This window comes from Anopheles coluzzii, chromosome 2 (genome assembly GCF_943734685.1).
Source record: "Anopheles coluzzii chromosome 2, AcolN3, whole genome shotgun sequence".
Taxonomy (NCBI): Eukaryota; Metazoa; Arthropoda; class Insecta; order Diptera; family Culicidae; genus Anopheles; species Anopheles coluzzii.
Window position 1 is genome coordinate 92,171,051 of NC_064670.1, and position 21,328 is coordinate 92,192,378.

Sequence of the window (21,328 nt, forward strand, 5' to 3'; positions counted from 1 at the left end):
CAACCTAATGCGAAGCAAAAGCAAGAGTGGCCGCGCACGAGGAATGAATGAATTTCCCCCCCAACTCGCCTGAACGCGCTCGCAGCTTTATGGCCACTTTGCGGTTGTTCGACCATTGCGCACGTGAATTGCTTGCGTCGTATGACAACGCACGTGGCACAGGCAGGAAAAAGTATACACGTAGCAAGGAAAAACATCGCCATTAACATCGAGAGAGCGAAGGAAGGTCGCCCAGCCGAACTGCCCGAAAATGGCACGAGAAATTAAGCACGTGCATTTTTGTGACTGTGTCCACTTCTTGTTCCTTGCAATTACCAAAACACACACCCGCACACACACCCAAACAACGCTCGTTTTATTGATAATTTTGGGTCCAGTGGCTCTAGTGCGAAAGTAAGCCCGCGAAAACAAACGACCAAACGTCATCTGCTGCGACGTGATTATCGCTTTTAATGCGTCCAGCGCCCTGGAAAGGGGTTCAACGGGGGTTCGGCGAAAATTACACTCAGCTTAACACTAACCCTTGCTAGTGGCCACTTGAGTTTGGTGTGTTTTTCGCTGTACCACCCCGAAACATTTGCTTTAGTTCCAATGTCCACCAGTGTGCTAGTTGATCGATTTAATCCTTTAACCCTCTTTAAGGAACAAGTTTTGCGCGAGCGAAGACTAGTTTCACTACAAAGTTGGGTAAGACAGCATCCAGAATGATAAACTTTCTTGTCCAAAAACTTGCAAGGCTCAGGTACGAGATGAAACCGAACACCACCGTGTGAAGCAAGTGTAGGGACAAACGGGGCAATTATGGGCATGTTAACCAGTTTACTGAATTTTCCTTTCAATTTGTCACCAAACACAAATACTCTTACATTATTATATGCCTCCACTATTTATCTATGGATTAAAATTGCCACATAGCCTGAAAATAACTTGAAAGACATGGAAAAAGTGTAATGTAAAAGCTAATGTTTTACGTGATGCTATTTTGTCACGCGGGGTAAAATAGGGAAATTCGTGAAATGTATTCTCTTCCTATCTTTTTTTAGCTGTTCAGGAAAGCCCTTAAAATTCTTCTAAAAATATTTTATTAAAATTACAAACTGTTACACATTTCAATCTACAAAATCAAATATTTTGAAGCAGTACTTGTTACCATTACTATTGTGGGGACAAATACAACACCATAGCCTCACAAAGCGCCATGTGTCAAAAGCATCTGCCCATGTTGCCCCAAGCATAACTGACCATTTTGCCCCACGAGATTTTTTTTGTATTTTTTGTTATATTAGTAAATATACACATTGAATTTCCTTGCTTTCTTCAGACAAATTGTAAAGAAATATAATGTCTTCAAAAATATACCATATAAAACTTCCACACAACCCTGTGACACTGCTTCAAGCTTATTTTCGAAGTGGCATTAAATCAACTACAATGGAGCGCCGTTTATCCGGGTTTCGCAGGACTTGACCTCGCCCGGATATGCGAATAACACGGATAATGAGTCAAATGATATATTTTATCTCGAATTCCTGATATAGTTTTGGAATATATTTTTCTTCTTATTTTTTGATTGATTTTTTTATTTTGATTTTTTGATTTTGAAATAACCCAGGTTTTATTAACTTCATGTTTTTCCAATGAGAATATTTGAAATTTGCCATGAATTATAATGTTTTTTGTTACGACAATGTGCTCTTATTACTGCTTTTTCAAATATCCTCCTCATAACGCAATGTCACCTTTGTATTGAACTGTCATTTCTCAACAGCACGGATATACGGAAAGCCGGATAAAAGGTACCCGGATAAACGGCGCTCCACTGTACATCAATATGCTACTAAATCTTATTTTGTATTTTTCTTTGTTATTTATTATTTAAGGGTTATAAAACTTACATTACGATCATAGAACATTTATTTATTATTTATTAAACATTTGTATTAATGGATACATTTCGAGCCTTGTAATGTATCTTTGCTGTGAAATAATGCGTAAATAGAGGGCTCTCATTTTGCCCCACATGCTCATTTTGCCCCGTTTACCCCTACATAATGCCTTCCCTACCTTGAGGGCGAGCTGCCCGTTTCATTTAGCAAATTATCAACACAGTGTATATACAACAAATGGCACCGTCAAAATGGCCGCGGGAAAGGAACAATCTTACTCTCACTCTACCACGCTTCTGCGCTTCCGGTCATGCTTAATGGTGGTAATTTCGCAAAACTTATTCTACACCAGACAAATAAACCGCTTGCGCTTCACTGTTCCGCGTGTACGGAAAGTTTATCATTTGCTAGATGATTTTAAGCTCCATTTTCAGTGAAGAAGCAATGAGGAATAATTCAAAATGAGCGTGAGGACAACGCAAGTGCCCGAAGCGAAACTTAAGCAATCAATCGGAAATGGAGCGGTTGTCTGTTGACAATGGTTGACTGTTGGCAGGCTTTTGCTAAAGGGTTTGAGAGTTTGTTCGTTTGTTATCAATTTGCCAGTCAACCAGTCAAACCAAGCAAACGAGTGCCATCGTCAAGTGTTGTGCTTAACTTTGTCTATGAAAGTTGAGTAGCAGTTTAACAAAAGGATGGCAGTTCGATCGATGACTTAGGGCATGGCATACTATACAAACACATGATAAACAAATGAAATGGTAGAGCCGGTAGGCAGTAAAGAAAACGCTGTACTAATAATAATTAAAACATACTCTACATGGCATCATATACAATCCTTGTATAATTTATACTTGCGAAAAGAGTAAACTTTCGCAAAGGCCGTGGCTTGAGAGCACCATTAACATTTTAGAATAAATCTTAGATTAATTATATACACTTTGTCGCTCTTTATATAAGTTGAAGAAATAAACAAATAAATAAAATAATAAAATTCGATTACTCACAAGCAACTCTGTAAAATATTGGCTTGTAAATACTAGAAAATACTTTTTGAGTTATAAAATAGATAACATACTTTATGCTTCATTGTCATTTAGTGTCAAATTGTATTATGTTTCTAATGTACAACAGTCTTAATATGCATATTTCACATACATTTTTATGATTCAAAGCAAAACTTCGTTTCAGCAAAAATGTTCCCATGATAGTAGCGGAGTGAAATGATTCTAGCATAAATACCTCCTCCTACAAACTATGCACCAAAGACACTTCCCCTCTAGCAAGACAGACAGCGTGATAGGAAAGTTTAAAATTCCCAGAACGAGAAAATGCAGGTAGGTGACGAAGAATGTCGCAAAATACCATTCCGCACAGTAGAACAAAAGCAATCAAGTGCAAAAAGGAGACGACCAAGAGGTATTTCATTATGAAGCATATAGTGCTGCTGCAATACAAAATCATGTCCTGTCTGGCTGTGCAGGAATTTATTTAAATTTGTAGTCCTTCTGGGCGGCTGACGAGCAACGAGGGGTCCTTTGTGCAATTAAAGCATTAAAATGGATGATTTCCTTTCCTGTTTAGTGAGTGTGTGCAGCTATATAAGCAGTAATTAAATGTTCATTCATATATCTATTTATTAAAAATAGTTTGAATATCGTTGACCTACATTCAAATGGTATCAGTTTTGCAACGTAAATGAGCAGGAATGAAATTGCCTGATTGGCACAGCTTCCCCGATCGATATCGAAAGAAACAGCGCATTGCAGTAACAGTCAACATGCAAATTATAGCGACACGACGCCATGTTCGCAGTCACAAGCGGACGTACATTGGTTGTACATAATTAATTGGGATCAAGCAAATAGAAAGCAACAAGCATTTGCCAAATTCAGCTGAAAATGGAAAATTCATAGAAATAAGTTCTAAACGGTCTTGTCTTGTTGCTACTGACAATAAAATGGGCAAACTCACTACCTAGAAATAAACTTCCAAATAGCATATCAGCAATCGATCGCGGGAGGAAACAAATAAAATTTATGATTTCCTTTTTTTCCTAATCCACCACACTAAACTTTCATGCGCCGTATCCGTGGAAAACTGTGTACCAAAGTCGGAACCATTCATCATCCACCAAAGTTGCTGCGTTGTCAACCGGGTCTCAGCCATTTTCCTCTGCTGCCCACGATCCTCTATCTCTTTCCACCACCAACCACACCGCTATCATCCACAACGCACTGTGCTACACTGCGCCAGGGGAGGCCAATGTGCTTCGCGATTTAGCACTTGGATTTGGTGGAGCATTTTCTTTGCTTTTCCGAAAATAAATCCCACACCTTTTTCGGACCACATCGGATCACATTGCTGTTGTGCGCAACAGAACTGCTACACGTACACCCGGTTGGCCCGCTTCGCGTACAAATCATGGTCGCGTAAAAGCAGCATAAACGCGAACCGATAATTTACGCTTATGGATTTTCGTTGTCCCTTCTTTTTTTAGATGGAAAGTGATTAAACTGTAAGTAGCTGATTTACGATCAGTCGGACCCGGGCAAACGACTTGATCGACGAGTGTTTTCTTCTTCCTTTTCGTTGGCTATTGGAGACACCGAAAAGATGGAGTTTCACTTACAAATAAAAATACTCTCCATGGCAACCTACCGATACCAGCCGAGAGGAGGAGTTGGCGGGTTTCGTTCGCCCTGAGGGCCAGACTTGTCCGAAAACAAACCCTTCACGTGCGTGGTCGTGAAGCAGAGTATCATAAACCCATGGTGAGTTAAGGAAGATTATTACCATTTCGGAGGGGGCACTTCGAAAGGGAGTAGCCCGCAGGGCCTAAGGCAATCATCATCACACAAAAGTGAAATATTGGCCCCTCGATGATGATCCACAGCAGAACAGAGATAATATTGACACAAGACCGTAAACAAGGCGAAATTTTGACAAAGCAATAAGGCCATAATCCAACAATACAACAATCTCAGTTTGAATATTTTTTGATAAATAAATCCAACTATTAGTTTTAGTATACATCCAACAGTTCATATTATCGACGGTAGTACAGATATCGATTAAAACCTACTTTGCAATAAATGATTCATCACCGAAGCATGTCCCATCACGCTTGTCACTTCCAGCGCCTTTTTGCCCTACAAGCTCGTTCATGAATGCACACAACTGTTGTGTGCGAGTGGCCTGACGGAGGGCAACCGGATGGCGCCTTCTTTCTTCCAATCGTCAACTGCCGCCCTTAGAACCGTCCGTACGTAGCTCAAACGGCAAAAAAACCGGTCACTGACGGCAGCTAATTCGCGGAAATTATGCACTTCCCCCCGGGTGAGGAGACCCATCTGCGTGCCAGTTCGCAAAGACGATGACTCACCAGCTCAGCGTCGTGGCAGCTGGAATGGCCTCTTCCCCCCACGGCCACCATTTGCGACACTTTCGGAAGGTGTGTTGCTGCGCGCTCCCGCGGTTCTTATTTACACTAATTGATCCGATAAGCATCATGTGAGTGTTGAGAAGTCGATACCCTATTTCTGGGCGCACCCCGCCAACATACGTAGGGCAATCTTTTCTTGCAAGCAAACATTCTATTACAGTGTGTGTGTGCCCTTCTTGTGCCAGGACAAACAGACCTCCCCTCGTACGAAAGTATGCCACGAGACGTCACACAGCTGAAGGTTAACGTTTGGCCTGCAGGCTTTGACAGACAGTTCATTGGCCACTGGCGCTAACCAGAAGATCGATTCGAGGTGAGTTTGCTCCCTCTTCCTCTCTCTCTCTATTTACCTTTTAATAGCAAAACGCTTTAAATCATTATAATTGCTGATTGCTTTTTAAAAACAATCGCTCTCGGTTTAATGTACCCAAGCAGTCTCTACCGTCTAGCGTGTAACGTAACCTATCAAATCTACTATCCTCGTATTCTCTTCAGGCTTACCTTCTCGGGTTAGCAGCTACTTAGCCCTCTGATATCGCAGCACATATCCACACACACACACAGACACTCGTACACTGCCCTCCAGCTTCACGAACTACCACCAAACACCTCCATTTGTACCATAAATGGACATTTTCCCTTACGGCGATACGTCAAATCGACGTCATCATTCGTTTGGTCGATCTGTGCTGCTTGCACACAGACGGCGGGCGCCACTGTCGTCGCACGCTGGACGTCGTTTCGTTGTATTCAAGTAGGCTGGATAATTAATTTCAAATGCCGTTCGTTGTGTGTGCAACCACTGGCAACCGCACCGTCTACTACTTCGCACAGAGCGACAAGATCGAACGAAGGCAATACTGCTGTGTGTATGCTGCTGGTGCCAGACGAATCTCCGACACGGTCAGTGGGTTAGGAAGCGCCGGTAACATAAACCTTCCCTACTTAGCGGCTACTACTACTACTATTCAGAGCGCCAGATTGAGCAATAACCATTCCTATTCCTAGCGAAACTGCGAACGAATCATGAATAAAGTTCCTTCATTCGTCGGTCCTTTCCTGTCACTGCTTTTCAACGATGCACGACTACCCCCCCGGTCGCCCCTTGCCTCATGGATCAACGAGCTAGCGCCACGCTAAATACTGTTACGGTTGGTAGGTAGGAGAGCGCATCTAAAGGCACGTTTTAAATTGCATACCAGGCCATAAACATCAACGCTTTTTTTTCAGGTCAACCTTCGCGAAACCCGTGTGTCGAGTTAAGAGTGTCGAGTTAAGAGTGTCGAGTTTGTTCGTGTGCAAAATACCGCGGCTGCGGTCACTTTCGGCGCTGTACACCTGGAACGTGATCTTCAGCGATTATGCCAGAAATAGGTTTCCGATGAAACGATTAGCACACATGACACCGTGTGCACGTTGGCAGTGATTTTTTCGGAGGGGTTTCGGATAAGTGTCCGTGGTCAATTGGTGTGAGAAAATTACGGTAAGGATAATCTTTCCCCCACGTGAAGTCCCTGTTTTTGCCTAGCTTTATCAGAGCACAAGCCCAATGGTAAAGCATTCTCCTCTCGAGCTACCGTAGAAAACTTTCCTAATCTGTGAGAAACTAGCCTAAGGTATAGAGCACACACACCCCAATACATTATTGTCGCGTGGGAATAGGCGATTCGTGACCGGAAATCTGAACCACTTTTACCCACTGGCAGCCACCCAATTCGTTTAGTCGGGGCTTTGCTCACTTCTTCGGCATCAGCAAAACCAACGAGGAAGCTTCCTTCGTCCTCAGGTAGATATCAAAGGGAAGCAAACGCAATATGAGACGATCTGTTAATGGACCCCCGGTCCCCGATATCAAGGAACCGTAATAATCTCATCTTGGCGAGATGGCTATCGTCGGAGCAGGTAGGACCGTATCATTGCGCCCCCGAAACGGTAGTAACGATCATCGATTGACTCGGTACGTTACGTTTGTTTCGTCTTCCAAACACAGGTCTTAGCTCGGCAATAAATCAATGAATCAGGATCGGAACCATCATTACGTCAACCCCTCAATTACGCTATTTTCTCTGTATTCCCTCGCCGCTGACCACTTGGCGCCCCACCTAATCACTAGACTATAGATTTAACCGAACGGTAATCTCGAACCATTTCAGCCAGAACAAATACCTGTCGCATTTAGTTGGTCTTCGTTGTTTTTCTCTTACTTCTTTAACGCCGGGTGTTGACCGGGAAAAAGGACTATCATAATTTATGGAGATGGACACACAGAACCCGATCTTTCCCTGTCCTATCCTTTATTGCAGGATTCGACGGGCTTCTCTTTTTTTACCTCTAACAAGGTCTTATTCAATCACTCCCGAAAAGTATTCCAAAACAACTGGGGGAGAAAAACAACATTTGGGGCCAATAAACAGACACACAAATACGGTCTGCCCATTTCGGGCGAGGGGTATCATACAAAATTCAAACCCCCTTTGCCCAAAGTCCCAAGAAGGGTAGAGCGGTAAGAAAAACAGAAATGCCCTCAACGCCCGCCTGAGGAAGGAATCGAAAGCGCACAAGACACGCAGCAACATCGGGACACGCGGGATTGTTGATACTTTATTTTCATCATCGTCCGCTCTGCGCGAGGCCCCGGCAGAGTATTGACCCGCCGGCCGGTCGGTTTGAAAGATTTATGGGACGAGGTTATGGGAAAATTAAAGGGCACCAAACCAAAGAGAAGGTAACTCGTCCTTGCGCGTAGCCATGATCCTTAAAGCTAGTTTATCGAAAAACTGCACTACAGAATCCCGATTCGGGGGAGCTTCTAGCGTCTATAATTTATCGACAGTAGCCGACCTTCGTTATTTGTCATGTAGAATAATGTTGGCAGTCATTTCTAGTTCCTTCCCAATAAATTGTAGCTGATTGAGGTTTGGAACGGGGAAACTAGGCAGCAAATTAACTTATTTATCTATGTGAAGATAGATTTTCAATAGGGCCTTTCAACAGTTCCAGTTCCAAGAGCAAACTGATAATGTAAGAATATTAGTGTTTAGTGGTAAATTCAAAAGAGTGTTGATTCAATTGCTGAACATGCCCACATTGCCCCCCATTCTCACACATGGTTTGAGTATTTTTCGACCCTCGGACACCTTCAATCAAACATTTTAAGACAAATCAAGGACGTCTAGGACGTAGACACAGTTACTAATTGTTATTCTTCGCTTCCAAACATATCACTATTGTAATTAATTCAAGAAAGCAATTCCTTTCGTTTTCACTGCAATTGCTCTTGTCCACTTCCAACGACTTCCAACTGCCACTCATCATTAACCACCAGCAACCATGAGATCATCACCTCCACTGCTGCACAGCACTTACGTTGTGTCATCAATTTTCCACAACCTGCCCGATGTTACACCGAATCATTAGCAAATGTCACTTTCTCGATCACTTGATCGAAACACGCCTTGCTTTGCGGTTGATTTGCATGAAGAAACAGCAGCAGCTACAACACCCTGATGTCGCGTCGAGATTGTGGGACATCCTCGCCATATGTGCAAAACCAAACAAATCACACACAACAACCATCGATCATGTTCGATCGGTGCCAATTATGCAAAGTTGGTAACCGGCAAGGCACCCAGCCAGCCAGCCAGCACAATGTGTAATCTGCATTCAATGAACTCGCAACACACATCAAATTTGCATACGCCGCATTTTACAAATACCACCCCCTTTACTAGCGTCCTCAAATGCACCTTCAACCCTTCTGTGCAGTGTCTTTCCAGTGAAGTTTCGCCTTAAATGGTGTTAAAAAGATGCAGTGCCGGCGCCGCTATTTCCACACGAAGATCGTTCTCGCGCGGACGGGCACACCAAAGGGGAGAAAAGAAATCGTCGACTTATCTTGTACCACTTGGCAGCAGCATCTTGTGTCGGTGCAAATTCCCTATAAGAACTCGATCACACTAAATCATCTCCTTCTCGTGCGATCAATCGCCAGCAATTTGGAAGCTACCGCGCGAAACTGCAGCAAACGTGGCTCGGTGGATTCCGAGGCAAAAACACTTGCAGGCTTAGAACGTGTGACCACCGCCGCACACACCATTTCTGCAGAACCTGTTCCAGGAGAACCCGTTTCCCCTCAGCGGTGTTCAGTGATCGTCGATCGTTAAGGAAGCTGACGTAGCTTTTGCTCGTGCTTTTGCAAATCACCCACCGGAGCAGGAGCGTTGCAGCGTTTAGTTATTTCTGGGCTCTGATCTCATCTCATGCAAGCTTGGGCAGAGCGCGCGTGCCTCTTGTGCGCGCAATCAGCTGTGTTGCATCTATCGCACCTTTTCGCGCAGTTACAGTGCGGGTCGATAAAGTTCAACACATTATAAAGCTTGAACATGATGGAAAGAAAGGTTGCGAGAATAAAAAATGAGTTTAAATGATCTGTTTTCCTACTCACATACAACCCCACAGGTTAATCGTATGAGTACGGTGAAAATTACTCCTCGATTCATTTATCTTACACTGGCCTCGCCGAGCAGTAGAAGTGTGGGCGATCCACTGTTTTGTCCGTTTATCCTTTCCCAAGGACAATTACAGCCTATTTTAAACCCCTGAACAGACCACCCCTTCTCAGGACCGAGCCGGATGTCGTTGAACACCGATTGCTGCCATCATATTTCAACTCACAGACACTTGACAAGACTGACCGGTCGTACGACGCAAATCAATATGATCAGTCAACTTGCCAGAGGGCTATGGCATCACGACCACGTCGAGCAGCAACAGCTTGGCGTTGCCAGTGGGAAGGACATGGGTCTGCGATGAAAGTATATTACCTTCATCACGCCCTCCTCCCAACAATCGGCTTCAGCTTCTTCGCACGCTGGGCTGCTCTTTTTCAGACTCTCTTCCGCAGGTTCCGAGGCAAGGATACTACTACCACTGAAAACGGCGCGTAATTGGAAATAATTGTATAGTATTAAACAACGCAAAATTACCATTTTCAGACGAAACCTTTCGGCGCATCACAGCCCCATCTCCTCGCGGACCAACGGCCTATGATGCTTCTTATCCAACACAATCGAGAGCTCGTCTTCGTTGCTTTGGGTAATCGGTTCATTTAATGCTAGCTCGAAGGCTCAGCCGGCCAGACAACAACAGTCGGTAGAAGATGAGCGCACCCCCCTAAAAGAACTACCGAACTGCTTGGGAATCAAAACAGTGAAACTATAGCCACACGCTACAGGGTTGTTGGCGGAAGGCGCTGAACAGGACGTGGAAGTATCTTCTTCCAGAGCTGAATTACCTACGGCGAGAAGAAAGTACGCATAAATGAAAGTTACGACTTACAACTGCACCACACCTTTTTATGCGCGGTGCTTCTTGCTTTCGTTCAGTGGTGCAGGTTTCGTGCAGGCCAAGGCATTCCCGCTTTTACGACATCAATTTTTCTTCACTTGCGCATTAAAATTGGATGCTTCCTTTGCTGGAAGTTTACGGCAGACAGAGAGAGAGAGCGAGCGAGAGCGTGAGAGAGTATCATGTAACAGGTTCAATAATATTTGATTGTTTTGTTTTCGTTTCCTTGTTGCGATCATTCTCGTGCTGTCGTTTTGGAGTTGGTTTATTTTTATTGGTCGTTTTTATCGAGCTCTTCGAGGTAATTTGTTTGCGCGAGAAAAACAACTAACGTATGCTTCAGGAAAGTGTTCAGTAGGAGTTTGTGAAATAGTGAAGCTGACATTGAGAAGATACGGAAGAGGCTTAGTTAAAGGAGGATTTCTTGTAATTGGTTTAACGCTAGGAATTGACTAGCGACAAATTCAATATCCGGTGCAAAAGAAAAGACAAATTTGAACATCGAAAATCCTTTATATGCTACGAAATGACACAGTCACATTGCATGCAATAGCCTAGGCTGGACGGACAAACACACCTCACGAATGTTACTCTCAACCAAAACGGGCTTTTATTACGGCATCCCATCGCCAGCGGACCAACCAAGCCACTGGGGATACATTCATTAGATGGAGCTAATTTTAGGCTCATTAGCACCCGTCGTCTTCAACTCGGCAAGACCAAAAATAATCAAAAGAATCGGCCGAGCGCGAGAGACGAACACACAACAAAAAAATGTACCACAAAGCTTGGAAGTTCGGAGAGCGATGCTAATGGTAAACAGAATTTCTAGAAAACAGACCACCATCAGATCGATCTTATCCGTAAAGCGGATGGTGCCCCCAAGGGTCTAGAGTCCAAGCACGGAAGCTGCAGGCACAGCTATCGCTTGAATAGGAGCATGGTAATCTGTTTGTTCAACAAACGACGAAAGACAGCACGTAAAGGATGGGACAAAATGGAACACAGTTGACCCCAAGCGTTCGTCAACAGCTTGGGTAGCGACACTTGTTAGCTGCTGTAGGTGGACACAACCCGTTCTAAGGCGTCGTTGTCGGAGAAGCTGACCAAAGTGATACATAGATAATCAAACAAATCAACAAATCCGGCAGGTGTTATCCGCCTTTCAGGAGCTCTCGCCCCAAGGTGTGCCGAGTAATGAACAAGAAGAGGCTTGGCTTTTCATTTGTATTTTAGTACAATTTTAGTACACAATGCAAGGTGAAAGAAATACCAATGGAATTTTGAATAATTCTCATTCATTATTCACCTGATGAACAGAAATAAGTCTACAAGAAACCCGGCACCAATTCTACACAGCTCAACCGTTTCAAGAGGGTTAAAGATGAGCATTAAAGTGCTCACCCTCGCTGACCTAAAACCAAATCCCAACCCCAAACACTGTTTACTGCTCTACGGAGGGAATGGAAATACGCTTTACAATCCGCAACGGACAGCATAAACCCGGGTGCAATCATGTTATATGCTGAGGAAGATGAATAATGTAAAACATTCATTCGCCTTCCTTTACATCTACAGCTAGTCATAACGTCATTCTTCCAAGCAATTTTTTTTTCGCTTTGGTGTTTCAGTATATATTCTTTTGCACATTTTACAATCATTTGAAAGAATGCTCCCCATTCCTTTGCTCAACAATTCCTGCAAGCGATCGGTGAGCAGAGAAGCAGATAATGAGTCGTGGGGAAGCGGACGGAGCTCTCACGTCGGCAAAGAAACTGGAACAACGATTCTTACTAGCAGGAGGAATCGAAACGTCGGTATACATTCGTTCGGTTGGGTTGGGTTGGGTAAGAATGAAAGACTTTTGTAGAAGAGATCTTTTAAATGAAAATAAGGGGGCGGTTTTAATTAGCCGTTTTGGTTAATTAGAAAAGCTCGGCTAGCGATTGCGATATGCACGTAAGACAGGGCACTGGGGTACGAAGGGATTTTAATATCAGTTCCACAACCAAGAGGGTGGGAAGATCAGAAACGGTAGCTAAATGTATTCCTCATTCCAGTAATCACAATTCTTAATTTGCCGAAACACTGCTGGAAAGCGTTGGTGAGCTAATTTTGGGTATTGAGAACGATTCAAATTTAAACGATGACATAATTTAGTGATATCGCTATTTACTGTCGTTCAAAATTAGTGCTCTCTGGGATACATTTGAGAAATTGAAAAGTAAAAAATTTACCTGTTATTCAGGTTCACCATAGAGATGATCACTATAGAGATAGCAAGGCGTGTGTGTAAGAGCAGGGCATTTCCCGTCTCGCTCTACTAACATCACTTCTAAACCACCGAACAGTGTCAAAGAGCGTCCGGACAACTCCTTGTGATGCTATTTGAAATTCCATTTCCCTATAGCCTTTCCTGTTACCAGAAATGCGCCTCACGACGTGTCTTCCATGCACAGCTACGAGAGAAGACGCCATACACAGGCCAGGAAGAACGTCCAGCGCCAACCGGCACAAGAAAAGAAACCTCACCAAGCCCCGTTCCGGTTGGGCGGTACTTTCCAAGTCCGAATGGACACTAACGAACCGTCAGCGAAACGGAACCCGCGGGCGGCACCGTTCAGGAAAAAACTTCTCACTTCCTTCGCTAGAACACACGCCGACTCCGATAGGCGGAGAAGCGGTACACGGGGAAAAGAAATAATGCAGACACGTGGAGCCGTGGATAATGGTGTCGTCGACGATGGTGCGCGATGGAAATTGGATGATTGGAGCATTCCAGATGTCCAAAAACTTAACCCTTCTTCGCGTGCATGTCGGAAGACATACGGCCAGCACGGGGCCAGTTTCTGTGGAGATTAAAGGGCACCACGAACCGGCGACCAGGTAAGAAAGTTCACTGCGTCCCGATGGAAGCCAACCACCCGCCCGGGGAAGATGCAATGGGTCAACATCATGCATCGCACATGACCTCCGCTCTTTGTTTTTTTTGGGACGGCGGTAAAAGCGATACCAATCAAACAACTGTTGGAGGTCGCCTAGGGACACGGGTTACCCCCATGCGAGGGGGTTATGTGAGCACGATCCAATCCGACCCGGGGTTTGTGGAGTTGCCATCTTATCGATCGAATGCGATATCACTCGAAGCGAATCGTTGCTCAAATCATTCAACACTCTCACGGACCGCATTCTGAACTCTATTTTCATCCGTCCCGTCTGCTAAAACGTCACAACAAACACAACGCCAGCAACAAAGTTTGAGACATTCCACTTCGAACAGGAGATGCTGACCGCCGATGTTGGACGACGCTTATCTTTTCTACCTACACTTTCTATTGTGCGTCCCAACCAACTTGTCCGGAGAGTCCCAGCTCGCCAGACGATAGACCGCCTTCCCTTTTTTCTTCGATCGAACTGGAGAAGTTAACGAGCTGCAATAACAATAGAACGAAAACAAGTTGTAGACAGCACGATATGCTTCGCTTTCGTTCCACCCTTTTCGCGGGACTCTTTTCCTTTTGTCTAGCCTAGCGAGGGCCACGCGACCGTTTCTTATGTTTGGCCGTTTATTTTTATCGCTCTAGAGGTATCCGGGGAAAAAAGTGGAAACCATTGGCTTCTGTTTTGGAGATGTCTTGAAGTACCTTCACCGGTGGTGGTGCTTATCACTCAGAATTTAATTAAAAGCAACTGCAATATAAAATAGAAGCGAAGATGATTGATGATATTGATAACAATAACGTTCAGTTGAGGGTTAGCAAAACGAATTAGAACGACCGTCGACAATGGACGTGCTTGAAGAAGGTAAGCTTTCTTTAATAAACGATTGAAACGCCTTTCATTCAATTCAACTGTTATAAATTATTATTGGAAACCAATAAATACAACTCGTATTCTGCATCCTCAACACAAAACCTTACCATGAAGTCCCCCAAAAACATCAATCACAAACGACAAAACCCACGCCGATCGCTTTACCCCGAACACACGCGGTAAACATGTGATCACAATTAGAATTACCGTCATGCTTTTGATGTTCGCGCCAAACATGCATGCATGCATAATAATAAACACATAAGCTGAGAACAGAACGAAAAAAGCAGTACGCGGTGTCAACCTACCGCACACACAGGCGCAACATGTGGCGGTGTAACAGAGAAAGAGAGAGAGAGAGAGAGAGAGACTCACCGAGGCCCTCAAAAAGGCGAAAGAAAAGCCCTAAAGGATGTAAACAACATTCCATTCTTGTACAACCGACAATAAGCGGTTTTCTGGGAAATGCACCAATATTTTGAGCCTCTAACTTTAGGCGGCTCGTTTCGTATTCCCTCGTTTCGCCCTAAAAGCAAAACAATCGAGCCCAGATGAAAAGGGGAATGGAGGAAAGGGGGCGCTTTGGAAGGAATGGCAGCGCTGCTTTGGCGATCTTGGCGCGAGTTCAATCGTGCCGCACAATTTCCATTCGGGACTCCGTAACTCACCACACGCTGAAAAGGGAAAGGGAAAATATTGAGAGAAAAAAAACTGTCACTTGATGCTTTTATAATGCGGCGAATGGATCATCTTTTTTCACTCGTTAGCGGTCATATTTACGGGTGTCATATAGCCATAATCTTGTGGTAATTAAATTGAAATAAGCTTACAAGTGGGACACACACGTCGACTCGATCGTCGACCCCATATCCACCGCCCCCCATCCATATTGATCGTTTAATCGATCGTTTGCTCTTTCTTTCACTTTCGTATTGTTATTCTAATTTTAACATAAATTCTGGACTTAAAGCTGTCCTGCGCTAGCGCATCGAGCCAGACGATTAAGCCCACGCATTTTCACGGTTAAAATGTCACACGTGTGTCACAAATCAACCAGAGAAACCTTTCTCTAAAAGAGGGGTGAAAATGAGAAAATGACCTTGAACAAAGTGGATGTCCAAAAGTTATAATAAAAAATATGACAGTGAACGGGTAGTATATGACATATGAGGGTCTTAAAGGGTCAACAATTGTCCCCACAACAAAACCAGCCATAAATCATTAGAACGAATTGATAAGAAACGGTTAGCAATCGAATCGAAAGAACATCCTGACGGGGTTAACAGTCTGCAATTTATACATTTTGGACACTAAAAATACTTTTGTGTCGAATACAACCCAACTGAGGGTTAATAGATTCAACAGCAAAGCTACACACAAGCAAAAGACAAATAGAAATTCGATAAAGGTAAGCATTCCAGTATAAGCCGTTGTAACTTTCTCAGAAAAAAAGCTCCAAAAATTCAAACACGCTAGGAATGCTTGTACACACTCCACCAGCTTGGAGCATGTGTACATATAGCTCCAATGACCCTCCAATGTGACTCTGCACACTTTATGAGCAAAGTTTGAGCGTCTCGACAGGGGTGCGCAAACATGGAAAGCCATAAAACACCTTTCCCGAAGGAGCTGGAAAGGTAAGGGATCCGCTCCAGGAAACGGTTGTTCACTTTCTCCACAAACTTTGCCGAAACTGTGGTGTTGCGCGTATGGGGAAACACCGGCCCCGTAAGTACTCCACACCGACGACGACACTGGACACAAGTGCATTGCCGCTGCTACATATACTGCGCTGCATCAACAAGTTGGTGAATTACATGTGTTCAACCGTCTGGTCGCCCGTCCGCCCGGGGGGTATGACCCTTCCTTGTTTGCAGGCGGCATAGGAGAGCTTATATGAGTCCCTCGCGTGGTGCTTCATTTCGTTTGGTTTGCATTTTACTTTTTTTTCCAGCGTAAAGCATTCCTTAGGTGTGGTCGGTCTAAAATGCGTGAAAGGAAAAAAACGAGACGTTGAAAATCGTTTCAATATCAAAGCAAATATGTTACGCTTTTTTTTAAGAGTTCAAACCCGACCAAAAAGTGTCACCGACATGTGTCAATATTTGGTGACAGCGATACAATCCAACCCGCCAGCAGTTCCATTTCCCTAATGGACAGCGAACCCAATCGAGACACCTTCCCACTTGCCACGCATCGGGAAAGGTGTACGGCACGTCACCATCGGTGGCTAAAGGTGCGATAATGCTTGTCCAAATCAGTACACGTTCGACTGTCAATCGCTTCTCTTCGATAGCAGGTTTAGGGAGTTTTATTTTTTCATCATCATCGTCGTCGTCGTCGCCCCAGGGTCCTGGTCAACTTCACCTCGGAGTCATCTAAGCTGGGAGAGTGTTACGGGTGCGATTGCTGGGGGTGGGTGCGACGAAGAAAACTAAAAGCAAACAGCCACAAACACGTGTTTTACCAAATGCTAAACCAAAGTGTGATTCTTTCTCGTGTAAAAAAAATGAAGAAAGAAACACCCAAGGCGCACGGGCACGGATCAAACGAAACCCCGGTGTGCCCCGGCAACGCCGGAGGCAAAAGAGAAGTCGAAAGATGCAGTCGAAGAGGGAAAAGTGCAGCAAGGTAAAAGACCTCACGCTCGAGAGCTGGTGGTGTTAGTCACAGAGGACCTTATCTTGCCACGGTGGAACACGCCAAGTTGATCTGCTTTTTTATTTACTTTTTACGCTGGCTTTTTTGTTGTAAACTCTGGGTAAACAAATCGTGTGAAACGAATCTTGAAATATGACGGCTGTTCGATATTTTGTTTTCGATTTCAATAATTGGTTTTCGCTTGGTTTGAGTTGTTGGCTCTTTTGAACTGCTAGATTAAGGTTTTTTTTAGTAAACGAATAGGAATATTGAAACATAAATAATGAAACGTTATGAAAATTTTACATAAAAACCTGTATCATCAAACGAAATTATCAGTGCATGTAATAATCTCTTTCGTAGTTGCCGGTTAAGAGTCATTAAATATGATCCTCTCTGATACTGTTCCTTCGTAACCTGATCAGCATTATCACACAAGACTTCCTTCGACAAATTGTCGCCCCTCTTGGACATTTATCATCCACCATTTTCTGGTAAAGATTCTCCACAATCAAGAAAAATTGTGCTCCAGTCACACGATAAGGCACTCTGGCTCTGAGAAAGCCAAAGGAGATTAATACCCTCGCCCATTGATAAGACTACTGTCACTCCGAACTGGTCTTTTAGGGACGGATTAGACCCGTACAGTGCGCTCGAGGGAAAAGCGAGACAACCAAAATAAAATAAAAAAGTGGATTACTTCATTACCGCTTTCCACAAGCGCTAGAGATACAAGAAACTTGTTATTATGATGATACCCGGGCGCTTCTCGGTGCGGCAGCCCCACACAAACGGCGCGCCATTGCATAGATTGCCAGATTATCCGATGAGACACGACGGGTCCGTGAGATAAAAACGGACGCCTTCGCCTTTTCGCACACCTTGCTACGTTCTTGTCACCTGACCGGTGGGGTGACTTGGTAAGATACCTTGGTGCACCTTTCGGGGTGGTTTAATCCTTGATTACATAGAACGGCCACCGCTACTAGCTATACATCGGGAGGGGCGAGCACATAAAAGCCACTCATCGTTAGTTACTTCCTCCGAACGCACAAAAGCCGGAAGTCATCCTCCGGGGCGCCGCTGCGTGTAAACTGGTAAACCCTTAAAGCTTGCGGAGAAATGTGACGGAACGGCAAAGGAAACGCCACTCGATATTACTTTAATGGTTTCCATACCGCCGCATTCTATGCCAACACCACCAGCAGGTCCGTTGCCACGCGAGGAGCCACATTTCATATTCCTTAGCGCCATGCGCTCCCGTGCGCTATGTGCTCTCTTCTCTCTCCGAAAAGTAAACCATGCTTGATAATCCAACTCACCCTCATACTTAATTCAAGCCCAAAAACCAAGCACGGAAGGAAAGGGCGGCCGGTAGGGTTGATTCGGAAAATAACCGGCAACGGAACTAACTTTCCACTATATGGCCGAGGGTATTCACACAGCATCATACTCGTGATACTTCGCTTCGCTTTTGCCAACTGCAACCGAAAAGCAATTTTCCCAAGCTTTTTCCCAGGCGCTCCGTCGTGCTGGGTAGGAAGTGTTCTTTCTCCTATAGTACTTTACTTTTCGCCGCAATATGGCAGTTCACTGGTGGTGCAAAAGCAGTGAACCGGTCGTGTTCTAACAGTCTTTTTGCTGTATGATTTCCACACCGACAGACACACAACTACACCCCCGGTGGTGCGGTTCGGTGCTCTGTTTCGACCTCGGTTTTGCACGGATCGATTTTCTTTTCGACAAAACGGTAAAAGGGAACACCCAACCCACTTCCGGGGACTATTGTGGGGTATTGTGGCCGATTTTTTTATGGGGAGGAGCCGCCGAGTGGGATGCTGATGGGTCCAAAGAGGATACGCTTTAAACTGTTGCACGAGCACGAACCCTGATTTTGCACTTTCTAGCACCGCTAAAAGAATATCAGAATTAGGCTTCAATCAAAAGATGAAAAAAGGAGCTTTTTAAAGCTCTCCTTTGGTTGGTTTAGCAGAAGGAAAATCAATCTCAGAGAGGAAGGGATGAGACGTGTTCGTTACTTACCTGTTCCTTTGCCGCGCCGGCAGACTGTTGCGTGTCCGGTAGCTGCTGAAGTTCCGTCATTTCTGACGCACCATCATCGTCATCCTCCTCATCCGCGGCAGCCGCCGGTTCCTCTCCGTCAGCTTCCTGCTCGGGAACTGTTTCGAGAACGGGTGAGCAACGGTCCTGCACTGCACCGGGAACAAGATCTGGCTTCTTCTGCATCTCTTCCTCACAGGCACCTTCAACCTCATCGTCATCGTCGTCATCCTCTCCCATCGCGAGCAAATGATCCAGGGAAGGGCGTACCGGAAACACGCTGCCGGTTAGCGATGCGGCGGGCTGATCCATTTCGGGGGTGGAAATTGGCCACCAATGTATGTGTATCACTCGCGTTAACGCAACACCGTTCAATTTCGTGGCCTACTTCGTATTCACACCGTTCAACAGATGATTACATAATTGAGTAAATTCGCAACAAATTCGTACACGCTACACAGTCGACGGGAGAGAAGAACATGGACGCCAAAATAGCGCCCGAACACACCTTACTACAAACGGACACCCGAATCCCGGCACGCACACACACACACACACTCACTCATACGCACTAAACCGAGCGAACGTAAAGAGTATTCCCTGGCCACAACGCACCGAGAAGAACCGGAACAGTACAGCCTGAGGCCTTAGGCCCTGCCCTATCCCACGCGAACAAGAAATCAATTGCACCTGTTCCCTGCTGGGGAGTATTTTGGCAGCGATTTCCATCGATCCACACACATACCCAGCGATACAATAATGCCTGCCTGGTCCGGTCAAAATCTATCGCTAGCACACAGAACCGCCCGAGCCCCGCGAGAAAGGACCGTGAAAACTGTCGTCGTGGTTCCGAATGAAAATGCGCGCCTGTACGCACACACACACGCGCACAAACAGCCAGTTTGTGTAGAACCAAAACCCTTCTGCAGCCCTCTCCCTACTCCCCCTTCCCGCTGAAAAAGGGCAAACTCGGAACAACACTGCACACCGATCGGAACTTCTTGCCAGACTCCGGCAGTACACTAGGATGAGAACGAGCCAGCAGCCAACCCAGCAGTACAGTATGCCGAGAAAGGCCACCAGTGCTCGGAACACTCGCACAAACACACACACACACACACAAGTGTGTCGTCGTCGTTCGGGTTTCGGAAAATGCTGCTTTCGCTTCGCCCGTGTGACGGGTTACGTTCTACACCATACAAAAGTTGAAAGCAAAGCAAAAAGGGAGGATGCCAAACTCAGACACTGTGTGTTCCGGTTGGGGTTTTTTTTTGCAAGCGGGTAGAAAATCACAACACCAATTCCGTCCGGCCGAAAGCCGGTAATGGCGGAAAAGTTTGTCACACGCGCACTGCCCCTATCGCTACTGGATCTGGCCAGGAATATGAAGCCCGAGGACACACAGCGAACGGCGTGACATAAACAATTGGAACGCCGCACTCCGTCTGCCCCCAGTCTGGTCTGTCGGACCCGTCTTACCCCTGGAGTAAGCCCCTGAGCGGAACTCGAGGAACTAAACGAATTACACACACCACCGATGGCACCAGCAGCAAACAATTCTGCAGCACCGCAAAAACGGTTGCATTTGTCTGCGGACCGGAGGACACAGCGAGGAAAAGCGTATTCACAAAAGCGCACCCGGAATGCTCGGTGTCACGAGATAACAAAGAGATCCTGTCCCACCTCAGCGTTATCCTTGCCAGAGCGGGAGGCCAAAGCATGGCACAACAGTGGAGTAGGTCGTCATATCGCGCTCGCTCTCTGTCTCTATCTCTCTCTGTCTCACGCTCTCGGTTGATTACCGGTTCTCGCTTGTTCGTCATCATCCTCGTCGTCGTCTGGTTGTGGTGTGCACACCGGGGCGTTCGGGTAATTTCGTTCGCATTTCCCTGCAAACCACCGCAGCATCCATTTTCCACTTGGAAAATGGGCGCGAGTAGGGGATTCATTTTCATTCATTCGCTTCACAGAGCTGCAAGTGGAAAACTTTACCAGTTAGCAGTGGTGTTTTGCTTGGGCCGATGTGTTCAGCTTTCCCCCAAATTGTCTGGTTGCGTTGCCCATGACGTCAATGGAGGCCCCGGGGTACGGCGATCCATAACAGGTGGTTTGGGCAATGGGGGATGGAAGGGGAAAT

General features: G+C 45.3%; 1 protein-coding gene and 1 long non-coding RNA gene across 3 annotated transcripts in view; one reads left to right on the forward strand and one right to left on the reverse strand.

The window, feature by feature from the left end:
* LOC120953840 (breast cancer anti-estrogen resistance protein 1) overlaps positions 1 to 20,978 on the reverse strand; it is a 120,451-nt gene extending 99,473 nt beyond the window's left edge. The window contains exons 1-2 of one of the 2 annotated variants that reach the window (XM_040374139.2): positions 20,671 to 20,978; positions 19,174 to 19,575 (exon numbers count right to left, since the gene is read on the reverse strand). In XM_040374139.2, coding sequence (XP_040230073.2) covers positions 19,174 to 19,503 — 330 coding nt within the window. In that variant the 5' untranslated portion in view covers positions 19,504 to 19,575; positions 20,671 to 20,978. Of the gene's footprint in view, positions 1 to 19,173; positions 19,645 to 20,670 lie in introns of both variants that reach the window. The other variant, XM_040374138.2, reaches the window with a different exon arrangement.
* LOC120953843 (uncharacterized) lies at positions 5,727 to 7,659 on the forward strand. Its single transcript, XR_005751415.2, has 3 exons — positions 5,727 to 6,256; positions 6,340 to 6,486; positions 6,562 to 7,659. It is a non-coding gene; the product is annotated as an uncharacterized LOC120953843 (long non-coding RNA).
* Positions 20,979 to 21,328: the final 350 nt, after the last annotated feature.